This window comes from Nyctereutes procyonoides, unplaced genomic scaffold (assembly GCF_905146905.1).
Source record: "Nyctereutes procyonoides isolate TBG_1078 unplaced genomic scaffold, NYPRO_anot_genome, whole genome shotgun sequence".
Taxonomy (NCBI): domain Eukaryota; kingdom Metazoa; phylum Chordata; class Mammalia; order Carnivora; family Canidae; genus Nyctereutes; species Nyctereutes procyonoides.
This window is the reverse complement of record NW_026575131.1, coordinates 1777388-1801439: the sequence shown is the minus strand read 5'-3', so window position 1 is coordinate 1801439 and position 24052 is coordinate 1777388. Positions and strand designations below refer to the sequence as shown.

Below are 24052 nucleotides of genomic sequence, written 5' to 3'. Positions count from 1 at the left end.
ACATAGGAATTTGAGGATGGGAGGAGGAAGGGACACAGTTCAGACCATAACAATAGGTATGGAGTTTCAGTGTGGGGAACTTCTGTAGGTGGATGGTGATGGTAGCAGCACAACTACGAGAATGTACTCAAGTCCACTGAACTCTATGCTGAAAGGTAGTTAAGAGGGTAAAACTTGTGTTATGTATATTTTACCAAAATAAAAATAATAAAAATGGGGAGCTTGAGTGGCTCAATGGTTGAGCATCCGCCTTCAGCTCAGGGTGTGATCCTGGGGTCCTTGCATCAGGCTCCCTGATGTCTCTGCCTCTCTCTCTATGTCTCTCATAAATAAATAAATAAAATCTTAAAAAATAAAATAAATTTAAAGAGGAGACAAAAATCCTCAGGGGGTAAGGGAGCAGAGGGTGCCATTGGGAAGGTGACAGAGCTGGTGGCACTGGGCTGCAATGTGACGGCAGGGCCAGAGCAGGGCAGCGTGGCAGACAGGACAGTGGGAAATGGGGGCTTGCTGATGGCCCAACAATGTGGGTTCTGGGTTGGAGGTGTGGGCCGCCTGTCAGTTCTAGGCAGTAAGTCCTTGCCATCCATGAAAGGAGTGTTGCCATCATTATTCCCGTGACAGGTGCCTCACAGAGGTGGCGGGAGGGGTTTGGGCAGATGCCCTGGCTGTGTGGCCCCTGTTCTCGGGAGCTCTTTCTTTTTTGTGATTTTCAAACAGTTGCATGAACTGCTTACAGCCTGAATAAGAAAGCCAGCGCGCTGTTTCTATAGCGACTGATGTCCTTCAGAGAGGGGAAAACGTGGAGAGACCCTAAGAAAAGAACAAGGGGAAATGTGCAGTACAGAAATGTGACAGATCATAAAATCCAGGAGGAATACACTGTGACCTAGTTTTATTGCGGCTTTGTTGAGTTCTCTGGCAAACACACTTGACTATTTCTCATTGTGTGTTTGTCATATTATCGTCACTGAAAGCTGTAAAATGGGGTGACAGCCTGCAACCCTTTGCCTGGCAAAAGGCTAACCTTGAAACACAACTGTGAGGATCAAAGAGCTGAGAAAAAACCAGAAAATTCTGAGCCCCATCACTTTTACTCCTGCCCACTTGGTAGAAAATCAGGCCTGGTGAGACTCTGTGCACCTGTGCCTTCTTCCTTCCTTGGAAACGGCCACACGGAGAGCCTCCTGGCTGTGTGGACAGCCTTTGCAATGTTAACATCCTGGCTTACCACTTCCAGCTGTGTGACCTAGGCCAGGTTCCTTGACCAGTCTGTGTTTCAAGTTCCTAAGCTGGAAAATGGGGAGAGAAGTCCCCGCGGGAGAGTGGTGGGAAAGAAAAGATTTGATGAGATGCTACACTCAGGTCCTCAGTAAAGAGCCGCCTGTCGTTCTGGTGGGGAAATCACTGGGCTTGAGCAGCAGACAGACTTCTGGTGACTGCGATTCTCATCTCCTGTTCACTTCCAGTTGGCCATGGACAGAGCGAAGGGGAGAGGATGGTGGTGTCTGACTTCCACGTTTTCATCAGGGATGTGTTACAGCACGTGGATTTCATGCAGAAAGACTACCCAGGGCTTCCTGTCTTCCTTCTGGGCCACTCTATGGTAAGTAGACCCCAGAAGACCTGATCCACAGCCTCGCGGTGGGTGGCAGATGTGAGAAGGCCGTGATGAAGAAGAGGTGCTCCCCACCCCATCTGCTCTCTGCCTTTGTAGCACGTGCCCACCCACCCCACCCCCCAGCATGCCCTATACTTGGGGCTCCCAGGCAATTTAGCTGGGGACGAGCTAGGTTTGGAATCCAGGAGACAGTCCCAGAGGGAGCTAGCTTCCCTTCGGGGCCCAAGTGCCAGGAGGCTGCCTGTCCATCCCTGCTGGGACCTCAGCTGTGGGGCCTCTTGGGAAATCAGTCTCTTTTTCAAGCTCTGCTGACCCCTTAGTGCCATTTCTCATGAACTTCCCAAGGGCACTTCTCCCCGTAGAGCTGTTTCTTGGGGCGGGAACGTGCCCAAACCCTATGTGTACAAACGGGAACTAGAGACACAGCCTCCCCAGGGCAACGATTCCGTAAAGGTCATTCGAAATCCTTTTCACCTTGTGAATGTATGAAATCCCCTAAGAATCAACCAAGTGTCATCTTCAGACCCGTGGTCCTCAAATGGGCGGGCCCCAGGGCATATCTAGCTCCCAACAAGCTGACAAGTTGGCTGGCAGAGAATCTTGAACTGATGAAATTTGAATGTGGGGTGCAGGGGGAGGGTACTCTTCACTCTGGGGCAGGACTTCTGCCCCCCTTGTCACCACCTGTCTGGCTTCCTGGGTCTCTCTTACCCGCCTGGCCTCTGTAAGCACACGTGGTTTCAACTCTTGGTTCCAATTACCCGCAGCTTCAGACAAACAACCAAGGCCCCAGGCTTTCAGCACCATCCACGTTCACTCAGTATTTTTCTTGGAACCTAAATTTCTGGGAGCCTCACCGAACCGGGAAAAAGAAAAAAAAGTATAGCGATCTGTCCATATAATCCGATTACAAAAACAAAAATCTCCTATTAAGGCTGACGGGATGGAGGAATTGGGGGCCTGCCAGCTTTTGGCTTGAAACGAAGTAGGAATGTGTTGTTTAACTTGCAGCCTACAAGCAGGAGCCTTATTTATATCTCTCTGAAATGTTTGCTCTTGGAAAACCCAGAGAAAAAACATGTGTAATAAAATAATTTCACATCCAGTTTATCCAACATTCCATGGTGCCTATTCCAAGGTAGACCTCCCCAGGGCTCCAGGCCAGGACTGCAGCTTAGGAGGAGCGTGTAGATGGTGCTTAGTAGGAAGCTGTGCGCTGCTGGAAGCTGGCACGTGGCAACCCTGCCCCTTTTGCTTTGCAGGGAGGTGCCATCGCCATCCTCACAGCCGCGGAGAGGCCGAGCCACTTCTCTGGCATGGTCCTGATTTCACCTTTGGTTCTTGCCAATCCTGAGTCTGCAACAACTTTCAAGGTAAACGGACTTCCAGTTCTGTGCAAGTCTTGCAGTTCCCAAGACCCAGGGTGTCGATTTATGGCCAGAGTCTGGGGAAGAGGGCCGAAGTCTGTTTTTGGACTTCATGATCTGCTGCGTGAATGTTTGGACAAACAACAAACATTGTTGCCACTGGGGTTCTATAATTTCCAAAGCCAGGTGTGGTTGTTTTTTTTTCCCCCTAGAGATGAAAGAAAAATGATTTCCTGTTTATGCATGTTTTATTGGTGAGAGTTAAAAAGGGGAAAGGTGACAGGAATCCAGCAAAATAACCTTTGTTAACAATTTATGTTCAAGCTGATTTTCATTGAATATTTGCCAACTTCAGCCAAAAGTGCCCAGTGAGTGCAATTGCAGGCCATTTGTAACGGTGCCGTAGAAGCATACTCACTGTAGCTCTGCTCCAGCCCAGAGCACTTTCCCCTCTGACTCTATTGATCCATCACTTTGTTTTATCCATCATTTTGGTTTTTGGTTACACTGTTATGATGGAGTAGCATGTGTGTACATGCTCTTGGTTCTGGGGCTTCCAGTGACTCTGACAAGGCAAATAAGCTAAAAACAAATACAGTTGACCCTTGAACAACACAGATATGAACTCCACGAGCCCACTTAAACACGGATTTTTTTCAATAAATGTCGCACTATATTTTCTCTTCCTTAGGATTTTTTCTTCCTTATGATTTTCTTTTTTTTATTTTTATTTTTTAATTTTTTTTATTTATGATAGTCACACAGGGAGAGAGAGAGAGAGGCAGATACATAGGCAGAGGGAGAAGCAGGCTCCATGCACCGGGAGCCTGACGTGGGACTCGATCCCGGGTCTCCAGGATCGCTCCCTGGGCCAAAGGCAGGCGCCAAACCGCTGCGCCACCCAGGGATCCCCTATGATTTTCTTAATAACATTATTTCTTTAGTGTACTTTATTGTAAGAATATAGTGTATGATACATACAAAATATGTGCTAATCAACTATGTTATCAGTAAGGTTTCCAGTCAACAGTAGGCTATTAGGAGCTAGGTTTGGGGGGAGGAGGTTGTCAGAGTTATACATGATTTTCCACTACCCGGTGGTTTGGCACCCCTAGCCCCGGAATTATTCAAGGGTCAACTGTAAGATCTAGGAGTAGAACAGGTGCTTTCTCTGAGAAAGGAGATGAAACCATGGCCTCGCAGGACTGCTTGCTGTGAACATGAGTTGTGAATGTTACAGACCCATCCTTTAGCGGCGTGAGGTTTAAGAGAGCACATAGCCACACACCCCGTGGATCCCCAGGGTAGGGTTAATCTTATGGGGCTGCTGCCTGAGCCAGTTATCAGAACTCTCAAAGGATGTGGGGGGGTGAGATGGGGAGTCAGGGGGCCCTGAGGAACTGGGCGGCCATCCGCCCATGGCTTAGCCTACTTTCCCTGGCCTCACCATCAAATGATGGCAGGACATTTAAATAATTGCCTTAGCTTGATTCCTCCAGTATTCTCCTGAGAATCCATACAGGGGAGTGCAGTGCAGGGAATGAAACCTTATGAAAATGTTTTCAAAGTGTTTCCTCCAGCCCACAGCCAGAGATGGGTGGGCAGTCCTGTGTCCAGGCTTTCGCTTAGATACAGGAATGTCATCAAATTGAAATGGAGGCAGGCTGAGTAAAAGAGAAACCTGGAACTGTCTGATGGTTTAACCAGAGAACAACGATTTCCTTAATTGGCTGAAGAACAGAGATGCACAAGCTTCTTCGAATTTTACCCCATTTTAAGGAAACCGCCACTGACTTATTAAAATCAACGATCATTAGTAAATTTCAGGGCTGTGTGGGAGGCCACCCTGGCTCTGCCATGGAAAGAAATAAAGGTAATTCATAGAACCACAGGGAAAATGCACAGATGAGCTACTTCATGGTCAATGAAACGTGCAAGAGGATGTAGGACTGTGGGGACAGCTGCCATCATGAGTGTGATTATATGAAGCCAAATCACTCAAATCAAGGTTATTTTCTAAGTAGAATAAGCAAGACCAGGATCACCACAGTGGAGAGGGGAGTTCTCACTGCATCCGTATTCTCTGACTCAAGAAGATTTACTCAGTTCACCGATTGCCAAGCATGGGCACTTTCTTGTGCACTGTCGCCCTAGGGAGAGGTTGTGACCTTGCTTTGTGAATGGGAACACTGAGGCTTGGGCAGGGTGAGTGACTCGCCAGGATCACACAACTTGTGTGATTGATTTGGATCTGGGGCTGACCACTCTCCGTCTAGGATGCTTTCCCTTAGAGATAAGTGGAGACCATGAGGCTCACCAGATACAATGCACATGGGGGTCATGGTAGCAGGGCCCGGAGGTGGGCCACAAGGCTTCCCCTCAGGGTCACTGGCAGAGGTGGAACTCTCGGGCAAGGCTGCCAGCGTGACCTCTCGGGGCTCTGTGCTAATAGATCACCTTGTCAAATCAGGAACCAGCTGTCCCTGGGGGGTGCTGGTCTCCTCTTATTAACCAAGACAAATTGGATTTCCTGTTGCCCCCAGACCTGAGGACACATCTTCCCCACCATGAAATCTGTTGCTGCCTCTGGGTCTTGGGCAATTTTGACTGACAGAGTCTCTGATTCGTTTGCCTACCCGCCCCCGGGGTGACTTGATCACCCCTGCACACATCAGGTCTTGTCTAACAACCTTCCTGACAGAGTCTCATAGAATGTTTAAAATTTAAACATCTTTAGAATAATACATTCATATGGTTCAAACTCTGGACGATGAGAGAGGATAGACAGCACGCGGTCTCTCTGCCCGGAGGTGGGCAGCCGGAGTGTCCGTCCAGCTGGGACACGCAGGCACCCTCCATCCGGTCCTGTGTTTTTACACAAATGAGAATACCCCCTTTGTGCTTTCTGTCCGCTTGTTCCTTTTTGAGGGTTTGGCTTTAATTCAGTTATTTTACTTTGAGATACCTCTTGCAGCTCCCTCCCCAGCAGGATTAGCAAAAATAGTTCAGGATAGGGCCTGGATCAGGTAAGATCTGTGAACCCCACTACAGACCTCAGACATGAGGTGGAGGAGGGGGCCTTCCTGGGGCCGCAGAGCACAAAGCCGGAGTCCTGGCCCTGGGCCTCCTCTCCCGGAGCTCAGCCCATGGACTGTTGCGACCATTTGTTTTATGGGACCAAACTCCTGCTGGAGAGATTCCCCAAATCATCAAAGCGGGCAGCACGAGGCATCTGAGTCTTTGAGTAGACAGGCATGTGGAAGATGACAGCCCCCACCCCCTGGAATGGGGAACGCTAATCCCCCCACCAGACTACAGCCCCTTTGCCTGCCCCCACCCCCGGTCCCCAACACCCCACCAGACCTGCATACATCTGGTCTTAACCTCCATTCTCCCTTTTCCTTTTTTTTTTTTTTTAAGATTTTATTTATTTATTCAGGAGAGAGAGAGAGAGAGACAGGCAGAGGGAGAAGCAGGCTCCACGCAGGGAGCCCGACGCGGGACTCGAGCCCAGGTCTCCAGGATCACACCCCGGGCTGAAGGCAGCGCTAAACTGCTGAGCCACCAGGGCTTCCCCATGCTCCCTTTTCAAGAAATTGGGGTATATTGAGTCCAGAGAACAGACAAAGGAGACTTCTGGCCCCCAAACCCTGTCTGTGTTTAGAATGTGGTTGCACAAGGGAAGTGACAGCAGGAGAAATTTGGAAACAATATCCAGTGTATCAGAACGAGTCTCAGCTGCTTATGAGGCCATTTCATGGGGATTATCTCCATGTCTCACCCCCTGAGAGCAGCAGGGCTAGAGTCATTCTGGGGTACAGAGATGACACCCTCGGCTGCCCTGCTAGAGGGTGTATGTGTTATACTCTGGTCTCCTTACTTAGCCTTGCCCTGGAACAGCGTGCAGGAACTCAGGGCAGGTTGCAGAGCCATTAGCTTTTCTAGGAGGGGGTGGTGAGGTAGGGTGAAGAACTCCAGAAATCCCCCTGGGCCGTGCCTGGGGTCAGGATGGGGGCTCACAGCCTGCAGGAAGGGTAGTCCTCTAAATGATCTTCTCTGCCTCTTTCCTGAAGGTTGTCCCCTGGGATCCAGGGTCAGGGATGCAGGAGCCAGCCCAGCACTTCCAGATGCTTCCATTCCCCATCAACCAAGGCAGCTGGCCAAGTAGAGAGAGGAGGGCTGCCATGAACCTAGCCCTCAGTGAAACGCTGTTTCAATTCCTTTCCGTCACCGCCCAGTAAAGAGGGAAAAATAATTCCCAATTCACGGACAAGGACACGAGGCCAATTGTCTTGCTCAAGGTCAGCTTGGGCCCCAGCCCAGGCCAGTGAGCAAGACAGGATGCTCTCTTTCATCCCAGAACATCCTGCCATCAGCTTCCCTTGACTTGAGCACATTCTCATCTGTTTGTAGTCTCTGGGCTCCAGAAGGCCCTGGGGATGATCTGGGGGCCGGGGATGGAGGGCAAGTGGGTGGCAGGAGGGGAAATTGCTACTCTTTCTCACTTGCTGTAAAGTTAGAGCCAGAAACCAGGACCTAATAAGACTCTGTGGCTTAGTTGGTTAAAGCACCTGCCTAATAAACAGAAACCAGGACCTAAACTACGGTCATGAACTGGCCCGTGAATCTGGCAGCTGTGATGTACCTTGGTGGAGGTGGGGTGTACCTCTGTCCTGCAAGCACCTGGGCTGCCTTAGCTAGAGGTTCAGACCCCTAGACACTTGGGATTCAAGGAATGAGTCATCTCCCCAGCACATCTTTGGGGAGCCCCTGCTATATGTCAGGCATGGGGCGTGCAGCGGTGAGCAGCTGCGCCCTCCTTCCCAGCTCGGCTTATAGAAAAGGCACAAGGCACTTTCCAGTCTGGGCTGGCCTGAGGGTACATCCCTCCCCCACCAAGAAATTCTAAGCTGACCCTTGCACAGACGCCTCCTTCACAGGAGGCCTGGGGTTCTGGCCCCTTTTGCACAGGGCTCCTGCTGGAGCCACTTTAGAAGATAGCAATTGTCATTCCCTCCCTCGTGTCAAGTCTTTCAGTGGCAGAAGCTTAAAAATGATCTTAGGGAGCCATTAAAACCTTTTGGATCAATAGAGGCATTTGTGCAAGTCACTAGTATTTAAAGTGATGGGCGCTGCACTTCATTCAGGAATGCCCCCGAGGGTGTGTCACAGGCCAGTGACACGCTCTGGCCTCTTGCTCATCAGGAGGTGCACCTCACTTCTGAGAGAGTTGTCCTTTTTTGTGGGTGCAGTAGGTTGGGGTTTTAGCTGTGACCCTGACGTTCATTGCACAGCCGCAGGCCACATGCTTTTCCTAAAGTCTTTGCTCTGAAAAACATCAGCAGGTGCTCTGTCTTCAAACAGCCACAGAGTATTTGTTGAGCTTCTCCCGGGGCCAGAAGGCAGGAGGGTGGTTAAGGATGAGCTCCGTGGGACCTGGGTCCCGGGCAACCTCCCCAGCCAGGCTTTGAGGGTCACTTCATTATCCCCATTTGAGGGATGAAGACACTGAGGACCGGAGACTTTCTTGGTGATGTGGAACCAGAGTTCAAATCCAGATTTGCCTGGCTCTCAGCCTCCTTTTTCTGGGGCTGGCAACTTGGTGCCCATTAGCTGTAGGTCTCGGTCCCCAAATTATCCTCCGATGATGAGACCTGCGGTTCCTGCTGGGTCGGCACCTCTGGGAGCTCCTGTGAGGCACAAACCTTTAGGGAGGGGGGTCGTGGATGGTGGGGGTGGTCTGTGGTCGCCCCTCCCCTGAGCTGGATCTGAGGCGCTCTCCACACTCCTGCAGGATTATCCGAAGAGCCTGAGCGAACTGGCAACAAGAAGGTTATTCTCTTCTATTCCAACTTCTTTATGGGTGAGCCGCACCCCTCCCTGGCACTTCTCCCAGCTTCCTTTGCCTTCTCTTGGAAGGAGCTGGGGGGCTCTTGCTGCTGATGGTGGAGGCTGAGGGAGATGATGGTGGAGGCTGAGGAAGATGATGGTGGAGGCTGAGGGAGATGATGGTGTGGCAAGGCAGCCACCTGGGCGGCCTGAACAGACTTGATCCTCAGCGTGTGGGCTCTGTCTGTCAGGCCCTTGCCACTGCCGCTCTTTCCTTATGCCCTTCCTTCCCTCCTACCCCCTTCTCAGCTTGTCTGGCTCTCTGCGTCGCCATAATCAACCCGCTTAGTTCTTTCTGCCCTATTGGCTGATGGAATAAACAACCCATAAAAGAAGGGCAGGGAAAGGGAATATCTTTTGCAACTGTTTAAGGCATCCTGCCCCTGCAACCTTCTTGGATTTTTTTTTGTGGGGAAGATGCTAAGCACCTAATTCTTTTTAAAATTTTTTAATCTGCATTATTGTCAGCCAAAGATTTGCCTCAACCCAATTACATCTTGTTAGAAATGTGGTTTGGGACTTTGCAGCTTTAGAAAAAGAGCTAAGGGTCAGGCCTGTCCAAACATCTTTTATCCTGGCTCCTTCAAAAGGGCAGCATGCCTTTCAGAGACATCCGTGTGCCAGCCTCAACCCTGTCCATACCCGGACCCATCCGGGAGTGGACGAGAGCACTTTTTCTACTCTGGTTGAATGCTGGAATCACCCAGGGAGCTTAAAAGAAAAAAAAAATGATTGACTCCAGGGTCCCACCTCAGACTAATTCCATCAGAATCTCTCAGGGTGGGACCTGGGAAGAGGCATTTGTGATGCTCCCCCGAGACATACCTGCATCCCCACCCCGTCAGCCTTCACAGTGCACAAGAATGCCCTGGGGTCCTGTGGAAATGTAGACCTTGGTCCTATTAGGCCAGAGTCCCTAGGAGCTGCTGGTGCTGCTCATGCTGCTGGTGTGAGGACCACACTTACAGGAGGGAGGGAGAGGGCTGGCTGGGGGCGCTGCTCCCACTACCGTTACTACACTAATGGGATGGAAGGAATAGAAGGTTCCAACAACAGTGCTGTCTTCCTGGGAAGGCAATGTGCCCATGTCACTCCAAGGGACTCCCTGAAGTCAAGAAGCCTCCCTCAGTTTTCCCTCCCTGGGCCTGTCCCGTGAATGGGGTGCCAGGCATCTCTGCGGGCTCTCTCTGGTGTTGACTCACACCCAGGGCTTAGCAGTCTCCCGGTGCCGAGGCCCTGGGGAAGTCTGCAGGGTTGAGAGCCAAGACACCACCAGGCTGATGAGAGAGAAGGCTAGTCTGTGCCTCCTGCCTTCCTGGAGGGTCTGCGGCCTCCTCTGTGTGTGTGCCTGAATCACCGGCTCTCCTTGCTCCCACCCCAGTGTCTGCCTCTGCACCCTGTCACGGGACTCATATTGTCCTGAGCTGCTCCTTTAGGTGCATTCACCCAGCCTGGACCTACCGGTTCCACTCCCTCAGAGGAGCAAGAGTGGCTGCTGCCCTGGGAATCCTTGTGGAGGGAGGTGCACAGCTGGTCACATCAGTGGCCCAGCCACCCACCACCTCCAGTCCTGAGCATGACGCACCCTTGCCATGTCTCCTTCTGCTTGTTCTTTGGGGGAGAAGGCCTTTGGCAGCTGCGGGAGGGACCAGTCTCCCCAGCACTTGGCTCACTGTACTCAGGAGGGGGAGGCACGGCGGCCGACTCATCTGCCCTGTTTAGTTTCCTCCAGAGACCAAACCTGGCCATTATGCATTTTGGGATTTTTTTGCTTTTTAAAAACATTTTGTTTATTTATTTGAGAGAGAGCGAGAGCATGGTGAGGGGGCAGGAGACAGAAGCAGACTCCCCACTGAGCATGGAGGCCCATGTGGGGCTCCATCCCAGGACCCCGAGATCATGACCTGAGCTGAAGGCAGCCACTTAAAAGGCTGAGCCACCCAGGTGCCCCTGGCACTGTTCATTTTGTACAAAGCAAATTCTTGTCCAGAAATAGCCCTCCTCTTTTATTTCTCCTCCAAGACTCTTTTCCTAAAAGCTCCCTGTAGCTGCAGAAAGTTTTTCTGTTAAGAGAAAGAAAAGTTGTGGCTCAGAGAGATGACTGTCATCCTCTCCGGCAACTACAGTCTTTCCTGGCCCTCTGTGGAAGCGGAGCAAGGATGGTTCGAGCCACTGTTCTGCCTTTTCTGATCCTTGTCAAACCTAAACTGTGTCAGCATCTTCTTCTAGAAATAGGGGTCTTGGCACTTTGGGGTATAAATGTTTTGGTTTAAGAAGCATGAAGGGCAGAAATATAGATTCAAAGATGAAGGTAAGTCTGTCGTGGCACCAATGGCTGGCACCTGATTCAGGTCCATGCAGAATCAGGTGACGGGCAACAGAATATAAATTGTTGGCCACTGAGCAATCTGGTGGTGGGCTTCGGAGCTCTGGGATGGATGCGGGGTGGTCTCTCCCCCTCACCTTATTGTAGGATGGCTACTGAGGTTGTATGCCCCCGCACCTTTTCCTGGCTATCTGCCATTCTAATCTGGGAATGGGTAGGAAACTGAAGCACAGAAAACTAGCGGTGTCCTTGAGGGTCGGACCAGATGGGCACATGGGCCACCCTGAGGGTCACACACCGTCAACCGTAAGCCCTCACACCACTCAGGGAGCTGCGGCAAGAGTCACTGAGGATGGCAAAATGTCTAGACACCAGTTGTGCAAACTCTGGGATGCTCATTAAATTCTTCCTGCCAATGGCTCCTTGGGGAGGTAAGTCCCACGGAGTCCACCCTCCCGATGCAGTTGGAGCCCAGCAGAGGCCACGGGGTACGGCACATTGCTTCCCTGCTTATGGCAATGTGCTCCTTATCTGCCGTATTTTCGTTTTATTTATACCTTTTTTTAACCTTTATTATTTTTTTTAAGATTTTATTTATTTATTCATGACAGACACACACACAGATAGAGAGAAAGGCAGAGACACAGGCAGAGGGAGAAGCAGGCTCCATGCAGGGAGCCTGACATGAGACTTGATCCCGGGTCTCCAGGATTAGGCCCTGGGCTGAAGCCTGAGCCACCCAGGCTGCCCAATACCTTTTTTTGACCTTTAAAAGCCCAGATCCCAACTCCTGAATTTAGGTTACCAAAGGAACCTCCTATTCCTGGAGTTCACAGACATTTGATCTGTGTTTGGAAACACCCAAACCCGTTCTTTTGTCAGAGCTCCCAGGACCCTGAGGCCTCCCAGTCCTGTGTTGTCCGCAGGGCTGGCCCATGACCCCTCCTTGACTCTTGACACTGTCCAACAGGTCATGTCCACCCCATGAGGCTCCAGACCGTGTGGCCAAGTCCAGGCCCCCACACAGTGCTGCAAGCTGGATCCCCTTATATTTCCATTCTAGACTGTCACAAGCACACTCAGGGCTGGCGTGGTGCCTGGTACCTCGACGGCAGTGAGTGGACAGGGGTGGGGTTTGCTGGCCTAGACCTCGGGCAAGGGGTGTAGGGAGAGAGGCTAGTCTTACACACAGGGGGCTCCCATCCTGGCCTGAAGCATGGGGAGCTGACCTTGTGGGTGTCAGAGTGGCTTCACGCACTGGAGTTCCTTCAGGAGCAAGGCCCTTTTCTCTTCTGTGTCTGATCCCTGGCCGCCTGCGAGATGGTTGTCATGTGAGGTGACATCCTGCTTGTACGACACACTGGAGACTGTCACTCGGTAGACGTTCGTGCCCTCGGCCCCACCGAGGGTACCGAGGGGACGTCACTTCTTAGCTCCGTGATGGGCCCCTTCCACACAGACCGAGAATTCACTGCTCACCACCTTCCATGAGACTCTAATTTCAGCATGTCACAGCTCGCTTGTGAAACAGCATCCTTCACCCCCGAGTGACTGTGCACAGTGCAGAAATGAGAAGAGCCCCACTCTGCAGGCAGGAGTGGGAGATCCAGGCTCACTCCATCCCTCCGTAAACACCAGATCCTGCAGGAGTGATGGGGTGGGGCGAGGAGGCTTGTTCCTGCATCGGGCTCAAGTTCAAGGAGCACGGGTTAAGCACCTACTGCGCACCTGGTGCTTTTGCACACAGTGGTCCTCTGGGGAGAGTGCCAAGGTCCCCACTGGCAGCTAAGGAAGCGGAGGCTCTGTGATGCTCAGGTCTTGTGCCCAAGTGCGCCAGACAGCACAGCCAGGGGTCAAGTGAGGTCTCTTTCTCTCTGCCACGCATCTCCTGATCTGGCCGGTGACTCTTTCTGTTTCCCTCCAAGAGAAAACCAGGCAATCAAGCGATGTTTTCTGAGCAGCCTTCTCTGGGGGCCTCCGCACTATCCCGCCTCACAGGTGATCTGGGCAATTCGGCTCCGGCTGTGTATTTTTAGGAACTCCAGGGCAGAGACTCGAGCCTAAGAACTCAGCTAGGCCACTCCTGCAGAGAATTCAGAACCACAGCCTATGCGTGCCTGCAGGCGAGGTGACCACACAGGATCTGGAGCAGGCCGAAAATAGACGTGGCCCTCCTGCGGCCTGCCATGGCGGCCCACCTCCCGCCGGCTCACCCTCGGCGCAGGCCCCAGACTAACTGGAGGCCGTCTGAGTCAGAGCAGAGGGAGTCCGGGGTGTTCAGCCCTGGGAAGCAAACCTGGCTGATGCTCAGCTGGGCCATCACCTGCCTTAATTTACTGTAAACTGTCCCGTGGGCGGAACTGAGCATGGATGCCACCGAACTCATGTCCCTTGTGTTCCCCTACCCCCTAGGTCTTGGCTGCGAAAGTTCTCAACCTTGTCCTTCCGAACATGTCCCTGGGCCCAATCGACTCCAGCGTGCTCTCTCGGAATAAGACGGAGGTGAGTCTTGCTGAAAACCTTTCACTGAGGCCCTGCATGAAGTGATGGGGACATAAAGATGCATGAGGTGCTGTGCGGCCTCAGGATTGGGTGGGAAGGCACAAATGGTTATGATGCCTGAGCTGTGCCTTGAACATGCAAAGGAGCAAACCAAATGAAGTTGTGTGAATCAGCCAGGTCTCTTGTGGCTGCCAGGGACAGAAACCTAACTCAGAGTGATTCAAGCAAAAAGAGGTATTTATCGGTGAATGGAGCTAAAGGCTTCAGGCATGGCTGGATCCAGGGGCTTGAAAGTCTTGTTCACCATCTGTCTCTTCCCAGCTCTGGTTTGGCTTCATTCCCAGGCAAACTTTCCCCAAGTGCAAGCAAAGAGGGTCACCAGCAGCTTGACCTCAGCAACCCCAGCAGAAAGACAGTTGGTGGAAAAGCCAAAAAACGTCTCAGGGCTGATGCTTATTGGCAGACTGTCCAGGCCTAAATTATTATCTAGGGAAAGAACTGGTGTCAACCCCACCCAAACTCATGGGCTCAGCTTTACAGGAGGGCAGTTCCTGGGGGGCAAATTGGGATGGTGGTAGCAGATAGGATCCGGGCCAGGCCAAAGGTCATAGGTCCATGGCTAGGGAGGTGGGAGCTGGTGCCGGAGCTGAGGAAGAGGGTTCCCAACAAAGGTAACTGTGCTGATAAAGACTTGGCACGAAGGGAGGACAGCCCACGTGTAGAACAGTCAGTTGTTAGGTTCAGCCACAGCACAGAGGGCAGCAGGTGACTGGCAAGGGGTAAACAGGTCAGATCATAAGGCGCCTCGTGAACCCCTTCTCCTATGAGCCAGGAAATACATCACAGGTCACCAGACAGAGCTGTGCTATCTTCTGTAAAAGCAAAACCAGCTGAAAGAAGCTCAGAAAAGGCAAGGTGGCTCCTGGTTTAATGTCACAATCCAGGGACCAGGCATCAAAGTCAGCAGGGACATGCGGTCAAGGTCAACTCACGTGCCTGAGATGCTGGGCCTGAGTACAGTCCAATACACCAGAGATGTGGATCGGTCTGTTAAGATACTGCTCAGCGAGCCAGCCCACTTTGCATCTAGCCCAAGTCCAGCACCTTGCATTCTGCCTTTGACTGGGTGCCAGGCAGGTGCCACGTGAGCCACCGGCTGCTCATGTTGCAGATGAGCAGTCTGAAACTGCACATGTCGAGAGGACGTGCCTTGGCCCAGGCGCTGCAGGGGCTAGCCTGAGAGCTTAGGGGGGTGTGCTCCTCAGCCTGCTCTGTCTGGGGGGGGGACCCCTGTGGGCTTATGACCAGTGGACAGGAGGCATCCCTGCACATCTGGAAGATACTGGAATTATCTTCAGGGTTAAGCAAATCATTTTGCTACTCTTCTGCCTCAGTTTCCCCTCTTGCTTAGGAGTTTGAAACCGTGGAATCATTGGCTCCCCCAGGACCCTGGAAAATGGAGTGGGGTGCTCTGGTATTCCAGTGGCCTTCCTGGATTTCCTTGGGACCTGAGCACTCAGGTTGTAGCTTCATTATAAAATGTGATCTCCTGGCCCTCTGAGTCAGAGAGTGAACAACTAAATGGGAATAGGCCTTAATGTGTGGGAAAGAGAGGTCTTGATCAGAGGTCTGACTCCCAGGCCTCTGAGGGACACCTCTTTGTGAATGATGCTGGGGCCTGTGGGGGACCCCAGGGATATCCCATAACCCAAGTCATCCACATTTCAATTGAAATTTTTAATCCATTTTTAAAACCCATGATGCTTCCAAAAGCCACATCTTGGGGCCACATTTGACCACTAGGATCAAAGAATATTTAGGTAAAGAAGACAAATGTCATTTCAAAAGGCCCATCTATGCAGTAAAAAGGCACCCTTTAGGTCCCAGAAACACCAAAGTCAAACTCAGTGCTGTTCCCTCTAATCCTGATGTGTGTGGATGAGAGCGACAACAGCCCGGTTTCACAGATGAGAAGACTGAGGCTCAAGGGTTAAGTAGGGGGTTTAAGCTCTCCGAGGTGCATGACTCCTCGGGGCCAGAGCTGAACCTGTCTCATTGAGAAGCCCATGCCTGGTTGCCTGCTTCTGGCACCATCTATAGTCACTAAGCTGTTTTTCCTGCTTTACACTGACTGGTACCCACGGCCATGGTTGGGGCCATTGCCTGTGTGCAGACAGGATTTGAGAGGGAGACACCCCCCACCCCACCCCCACCCCCACCCCGGGGGCAGGGGCTCTTCCACCTGCTGGCATCCCGAATAATGGGTCTGGCTTGAATGTGCAATCTCTAGTAAGACCAATTATCTTTGCCTCAGCTGCGCTAGCACAACAATAAGGGAGAGGGAGAGGGGGAGAGAGGGAGAACGATGCTCCCTTTGACATCTTTGCGATGAAACATCCAGGTGCAAATCCAAATTGTTTATCTTACCACCTGAAGGTACTGAGGCAGAAAGGAAGGGAAGAAGATAATGCAGTGATTCCAAACCATCTTTGTTCAAAAGTAGCAAATTTCAGAGCTTTTATCTCATTTTTGAGATAATGGAAACTTCCACTGAAGGCCTTAGGAAGCCCGGGAGTGTGGTGTGAGCGCAGGGCAAGCAGGCTCTTTCCCTCCCTGTTCCCTCCAGCCCGCACCCCTGGAGGCTGCACACCCTCATTCCTCGGGTTTCTGAGCGTCAGACAAATGGGGTGATTCTTTAGAAATGCTAATGTATCTCCCCGGGGGGAAGACTCGGAGGAAGGAGGCAGCGGGCTGCCTGAAGGCTGGGCTCCAGTTGGAATAACCAAGAAGCCTGTTTCCATTCGGCCACGCGGAGAGAGCCAGCCCCGTGCTTGTCCCTGCTCCCAGACTCCTTTTGAACACTCTGCTGAGCCTTAAAAATAGCGCCGCCCAGGGGGGAAATGTGTTCAGAAAAGGCACCTCCCCGGATCTAACATCAGGGTGTCCTAAGGCACATCTTTAGCTAAGATATTTCCCACGGAACCCTGCAGCTATGAAAGCCCCAAAACGAAAAGAAACGTTCCCCTCCCTAACAAGCTCCCGAACGCAGGACCAGGTGGAAGGGGCTGCAGGCTCTTGGAAGATCTGGAAGTGTGTCTCTGGGGAAGCAGGCTGGCTCTGTCGTTGGAATGTCTAAAGCCCCATGTGCAATGTGTGTTTGGGCCTTGCTGTGGCAAGTGTTCTCACCGCCCACCGGCCTGTTAGCAGGACGCCCTCCACTGAGCGGCACCGCCTCACCGCCGCCGGCCCGCAGAGGCACGTCCTCCCAGCCTGTGCGGAGCACCCAGGAATACAGGCCCTAATGCCTTATGTTGGCCGACACCGGCCAGTGCATGGTGGTCAGACCCTTCTTCCGAGCCCCACACCCTAGGCTTCTGTTCCGCCAGCTCCCGCAGTCAGTCTCACCACCAGTATTTGCATCTCTGGAAGCACAGGCCCAGAGAGGGCGAGTCACTTGCCCAAGGACACACAGCTACCGAGTAAGGATTTGTGCCCAGATCTCTCTGCTCTGAGTCAAGTGCCCTTGGCACTAAAATCCCGAGAACAAAGAAGTTGCCATTCGGGCATTTTTTATGTGTGTCTACACATTAGCATCCTTGGCCAGAACATCGGAGTGCTGACATATTCACCATTCCTCCCTCAACAGTGGGGTTTTCACAATGTGATGAATCCCTCCCACTCTGAGAAGCCTTGAATGTTCTAAACAGTTCTCCGGCCAAGGACACTGGGGCAAGAGGTGAAGAGGGGAGATGGCTGAGGATCTCAAACCACTGACAACCGCCTGATTCCAAAAACAGATTGCACTGCTTTCTCTGAGCTCCATCCAGCCTCCGAGCAGGGTGGAGACTGAGGAAGACGTGGCTGGTTCTGGTCAGACCCTCTACGAGGGGCATCCGCTGTATATACACCTGAGGCGATTGGTCTTACTGAACCAAGTCTCTGTTTTCTATAAATACGCTGGCGGGCCCCTGAGCGCATCCCGGCCAGCTCGCGCTCCTGCCGGCCGGCCATATGGTGAGATCCGGGCACCCGGAGAGCTGTGCGCAGTGGCCAGCTCGCTTCCTTCTGTTCCTCTAGGAGGGGGCGCCGCTCCAGACCCTTGCCTAACATTTCAGAGGTGCCCAGTGTTGAAGGTGGGACTCCCTTGCCCCTCTTGCCTGCATGTCTCCCACCCCGCCCCTTTACCCCCCCCTCGGCTGCAGGGAGGCTACATCTGCCCGAGGCCCTGGGAAGGCTCCTGCCAGGCCTTGGAAAGCTCGGCCATCACTGAGGCTTTTGACTAATTGTAACCACAGCTAAAGATAGGCCCCAGCCTCCCACTCTGTCCTCAGGACACAGCCTCCCACAGAAATCCCCTCTGAGAACCGGTTATTAGCTTTCCAGTATGCCCGATTTGGTTAGCTGATTTTATTTTGTGACTCTCCATCATTTCTAGCTTACATTCCCTGCAGATGACATGTCTATTCGAAGCAGCTGATAATTTACTAACGCCTTAAAAAAAAAACCACGGGCCATTAGAATGTCTTTGGGTATGTCTGTCTCCATATGGGAGTGGCCAGCGGGCAGCACGCGAATGGGTTTGCTTGGGGCCTGTGCCCTGCACGCCAGGGGTCCGCCACCTGCCCCTTGCTGCGCCCCCCCCCCCCACTGCATGTTTCCTGCTCCCTGCTGTACTCCTGCCACTGCCACGGATGGGAGAAGCAGCTCTGAGCACACCAGAGGCAGGTTCCTGAAGGCAGTGGCTCTAATGGCAGCGGAAAAGTCAGTGACTCTACAGAGAGACTGTCAGGGATAATCCCAGCTGCCAGCCAGACCCAAGACCACAGGGTGCTCTCCCTACCCTGCAGCTTCCCTCCCAAGTACCCACACATAGTCCAGGAGGAGAGAGGCCACACGCTCCGCTGGGTTCGCGTGGGGGTACCACCTGTCTCTCAAAGACCTGGGCGGGAGCTAAGATTCGGACCTCCATTTATATGAGGAGTGGATGCAGCTGACTTGCCAAGGCTTGGCATAAGTGGCCCAGCGAGACACCAGCCCCGAGCGGGCGACTCTGCCCACGGGGGTCTTCCTGCCCCAAGCATCCCCAAGAGATGTTTGGCTCCTACTGGCAAAGGGAAACCAAATAAAGAACCTGGAAACTGGTGTTGTGGGGAAAGGAGCTTTCTCCTCCAATTTTATTTATGGAAAATTTCAAATCTACAGAAAAGTCAACGTGGTGGTGCAATGCACTCCCATATACTCTTCCCTGGGATTCACCGATTGGAAATATTCTGCAGGCATTTAAAATCTGTGCTTAAGTATGAAAATATCAATATGGATATATATTTTAAACCTTTTAAAATCGATTGTGGTTGTATACACAGAACATAAAATTTAGCGTCTTAACCATCTTTAAACGTTTAGTTCAGGGGCATGAAGTACACTCACAATGTGGTTCAGCCATATCCACCACCATCTCCAGAACTTTCTCATCTTCCCAAACTGAAACTCTGTCCCGAGTAAATAATGACTCTCTGCTCTCGGCCCTCTGCAGCCACTGGCACCCACCATCATACTTTCTGTCCCTGTGAATTGGATGATTCTAGGGACGTCATATGAGTGTGATCATATAGTAGTTGTCCTTTTGTGACTGGCTCATTTCACTCGGCACCACGTCCTCAAGGCTCATCCATGTGGTGGCATGTGTCAGAACTTCCTTTATAAGCCTGGAGGATATTCCATCGTATGGGCAGACCACACTTTGTTAACCCATTCATCCATTGATGGGCACCTAGGTGGCTTCCCCCTCTTGGCTCTTGTGAATAATGCTGCTGTGAACATGCGTGTGCAAGTATCTCTTCAAGACCCTGCTTTTGATACTTCTGGGTTTATGCTCAAAAGGGATTTATATTTCCCTAATGACAAATGATGCTGAGCATCTTTTCATGTATTTTCAGCTATTTGTGAATCTTCCTGGAGAAGTGTCTCTTTATCGCTTTTTAAAAAATGTTTTAATCAGACTTTCTGCATTTTCTTATTGTTGTTGAGTTGTAGGAGCTCTTTATATATTCTAGATATTAACCCTTTATCAGTATATGATTTGCAAGTATTTTCTCCCACTCTGTGGCTTCCTTTGTATTATGTTGATCATGTTCTTTGATGCACAAGAGGTTTTCGTTCTGATGTAATCCAATTTACCCACTTTCTGCTTATATAGCCTGTACTTCTGGTGTCATAGTCAAGGAATCATTGCCCAATTCAATGTCATGAAGTAGATGCATTTTTTTGGCTAAACCTTTTGAAAGTGAAATTTCAAACACCAGAATCCTCAACTCCTGCATAGTTCAGTGTGTTGCCCAAGAGGAAGGAACCAGAAGGAGGATGTTCACACATAATCCCATGCCATTATCACACTCTGGAAAAGTGACAGTAATTCCCTACCTCGTTCTCTATCTGGTCCATATTATGATTTCCTTAGTTGCCGCCAACTTTTGATGTTAAGACTTGGGATAACATGAGCAGCAGTGATGGAGGTGGCCCTGGAAGATTCCTGTAATTCTTTCTTGCTCCTCTTACTATTTATTCAGTCCCCGGGGCCTATGAGAAGGTGGCTGTGGCCAGTGGGACTGGGCAAAGAATGTGGGGGCTGCTTTTCCCCTTCTTTAGGTGACCACTCAGGAGCTGTGTCTGGGTTTAGCGTCACAATTCTGGGAGCTCCACCCCAGAAGAGTGGGCAGGGCTGCCTGTCTGCATCACTTTTGGTTGTGAAGATCCCCCTGCCCTCCAGAATGGAGCCCCAGAGATTTGTGTAAACCGCCTGCACCCACACGCCTAGGGTCATGACCCGCCAGAGCTCATGGCTTAGAAAGGCAGAGACCAGGGGCGCCTGGGTGGCTCAGTGGGTTAAGTGGCTGCCTTTGGCTCAGCTCATGATCTCAGGGTCCTGGGATCAAGACCCATGTCGGGTTCCTTGCTCAACAGGGGGCCTGCTTCTCCCACTTGCTCTGTTCCCACTTGTGCTCTGTCTCTTTGTCAAATGAATAAATAAAATCTTTAAAAAGGGTGGGGGGGGTGTGCAGAGACCAGAACATCCAGGAGTTTGAGCTTTAATAGAAAAAGTCATTCTTGGGAAGTAATGTTCAGTAATTCACATGTTCTTGATTAAGTGGTAACTCGTATATGTAGGCTAATCCTGATTCATCCTTTTTATATCCAGAATGGAACCGCAGCGTCCTTGTTTCTGGTGGTTCTTGTCTAGCTCCAGAATTTCAACCACCAAGGTTGGGCTCCTGCTCCGGTAGTCATAGCCTTGGGCCTCCTGGTACACAGGGCTTGCCTCTAGCCAACCACGTTGGGGAGACTTTGTGCCGAGTTAGGCAAGACCCCTGTCTCCCCTGTGCCATCCTGCAAGTGGCACATCAATAGACTTGCACGGAGCCCCTGCTTCGGGCCAAGCCCTGGGCCAGAGGTTGGGAATACCTGCCTAGCCACCCTGTCCTCCGGGGTCCCAGTCCCAGGGACAGAAAGGTGGTTCTGGTAGAGGACAAAAAAGCAGGCAGTGGGCCCAGTGGGGAGAGCACGGCCCGTCTTTCCAACTGTCTCTTTCTTTGTGCCACAGCATGACCTTGAGAACCACACTCAGTGTCACTGGTCCCCAGACCCCTTGCGGGGCCAGGCTGCAGCCTGGTACAGTGTAGACACCACGGGAATGGGAGCTGTCGTTATTACATCTGCCATTAAAGATACAGGAGCCTTGGGGACAGAAGCACCCGTTTCCCCAACAGTGTCTGGGCACCTGTCAATAGGAGGAAACGCTTGAACTGGCCCTGAAGAGGGAACAGGGCTTCTCCAGCAGACGGGAGGAAGGACATAGGAAGCGGGATTCTGGAAACCGGGAATGTCTGGGACAGCCCTGGCCTATAGGTACAGAAGATGGGCACGTGAAGGAAAGACAGGAGCTGCAGTGGCTCCTGGTGTCCCAGGGGAGGAAGGCTTCCCGGAGGAAGGGGCAGCTGAGCTGAGCGTGGAAAGAGAGGAGAAGCTCTGCAGGCGGCCAGGCCGACGAGACAGGTATACATGAGGCCTAGAGGGAGTGGGGCGGCGGGGTGGGGATGACGGCGTGTTGAGGAGGGCCACGGGGCAGTGGCTGGAGCCCATGGCTTGTGGCCTCACAGGCCCCCGCGGGAGTTTGGACTTGGCCCTACTGCCGCAGGAAGTGGGGCACTCTGGGGCGGGTTCTGAGGGTGCTGCAAGCCAGCTGAGTCCCAACAGGAGAGGACACATGGACAGGGGAGCTTGCGCTGGCAGCCCCAGGCAAGAAGGCCATCTTCAGCGTTCAGTGCGTTCTGCATTCCCGCCAGTTTCTATGGTCGATTCTTACTTGTGTTTAGGATATTCCATAAGCCTGGCATTCATGAGAACACAGCCCTACGAGCCACAGGGAAAGCAAGAGCAGGCAGCTCCAGAGAGCTGACCCTCCGTGGAGGGATGGGGGCCCCTCTCTCGTGAACAGCCCGTTCTTTGTGAGATGAGGCGAGGAGGGACCTTTCCCTCCGGGCCTCCCGGTGGAGGCCGCCACCTGAGTGCTGCGCAAGGCGTGCAAACACCTGGCCACACACGGCAGCATGTGTGCTGCTGGCGGAGAGCTGCTAGCCTGAGAGTCTGGGAGCCTGGGAGCCCTCCCTGAAGGGGTGAAGTCTGACCTGAGGCCTGGAAGCCGAGTAGACATCAACCAGACGAAGAGCATCAGGCTGGAAAAGCATTTGGGACAGGAGATGGAAACCAATGCACGTAGGACAGGATTTTCCGTGATCCAACTCTGCACTATAAATTGTCCCCTCCTTGCCCTTCAGGGCAGGGGTGGAAAATGAACAGGTTTTCTCTGCAAAGACCTGCAAGTTCACTTTAGGCTTCCCAAGGGTTTCACAGCCATCCCTTGGATAGAGTTGCTGCTCTCTCTCCAGCACACTAGACAAGGTGATCTGCTTTTTCCTGGGAAGAAAATGGATGGACTAACAGAGACCTAAACAATGGAGGAGGGAGGTGGGAAGCCCAGGATGGCTGGGCTCTAAAGCATAGGTGGAAGCGTGGGGAAAAGGGAGGGATTTGATGGGAGGAGCATCAAAAAATCCCAGCTGTAGACGCATCTATAGGAACCTGAGGGGAAATCGCAGAACATGAGGCCCGTTGGACCACATTTCTCTGAGAAGCAGGGGACAGGGTCAGGTGGGAGGGCATGTGTGTCTGTACCCAGAGGGTGGCCCCCAACCCCTTTGGCAGTCTGTGAAGGAAGGCAACCCCTGGGATCCCCCCAGGTCACCTCATTATCTGTCAGGCCCAGGTGTTTCTGGTCTTCACCAGGGACTCACCCCTTTCTTTTCTGGGAGGGCCGGCTCCACGGCTCCTGGCCATCTGAGTCCACAGGACCTGCCTTTACTTTCTCTCCCTCTAGACAGGTAGCATAGCCTGGTGAGCAGTTAGGAATGCTAATGTGCAGCCCGACTGCCCATGTGCTTCCCCTGGCTCTGTCCCACACTTGCTGTGTAACTTTGGGTGAGTTACTACCCCTCTGAGCTTCAGGCTCCTCACGTATAGAACAGAGATAATAATCCTAGTCCCTATGTAGGGTTCCTGAGAAGGTTCAGTGAGCAACTACAAGCAAAGCACTTAATATAGCCCTACAGAGTTAAGGGCTCAGCATATTACTCTAATTAAAAATGTAGTTTTGCTTTCCATCACAGAACAGATTTTCTAAAAATAGGTCAAGAGATTTGACTGTAGGGGTGGGGCCTAGATTTTGCTCAACCGAAAGCTTAAGAAAGCTCCCAGCTGTGGATTGCAGCTATATTTACTGTGCTTTAGGGCAAAGTTTCTTCCTACAGAGAGACCACGTGCAGAAGTCAGAAGTCCCAGTTGGCACTTCCCTGGCTGTCTACTTCAATCTTGCCAACAGCCCTCAGAGCCCCGAAAAACAGTGAGGTACGAGAGGATCACTAAACACACTCAGGAGACCAGGAAAATACTCACCGCTTAGGAGACTTATAACCCAGGTAGAATCTTTCAGGTCCCTTCTACGGGAACTGAGGCCCAGGAAGGAGGAGGGCCTCACCCATGGTCATGTAGGTTGGGGTCTCTTGGGCAGGCCTCACTCTGCTTCCAAGAAAGAGTGGCTTTCCTCCCCTTGCTTCCCAGTGTCAGACTTCACAGTCATTATCACCACTGTGGACCAGACCCTGGGCTAGGCACTGTGGCTTTATCATTTCACTGAATCTCCCCAGGCACCTCCACTATCACCCCATTCACAGATTGGCAGACTGAGTCTAAGAGCAAGGAGCCTTGTCCAGATAACTCGGCTAAGAGGTGTCAGGG

At 52.0% G+C, this 24052-nt stretch overlaps 1 protein-coding gene across 4 annotated transcripts in view; it reads left to right on the top strand.

Annotated features, from left to right (window-relative positions):
- MGLL (monoglyceride lipase) overlaps positions 1–24052 on the top strand; it is a 114865-nt gene that overhangs the window by 81125 nt on the left and 9688 nt on the right. For 3 of the 4 annotated variants that reach the window (XM_055344857.1, XM_055344855.1, XM_055344854.1), the window contains exons 4-7: positions 1470–1606; positions 2884–2994; positions 8783–8851; positions 13616–13705. In XM_055344857.1, the coding sequence (XP_055200832.1) occupies positions 1470–1606; positions 2884–2994; positions 8783–8851; positions 13616–13705 (407 nt within the window). The remainder of the gene's footprint in view (positions 1–1469; positions 1607–2883; positions 2995–8782; positions 8852–13615; positions 13706–24052) is intronic. The other variant, XM_055344856.1, reaches the window with a different exon arrangement.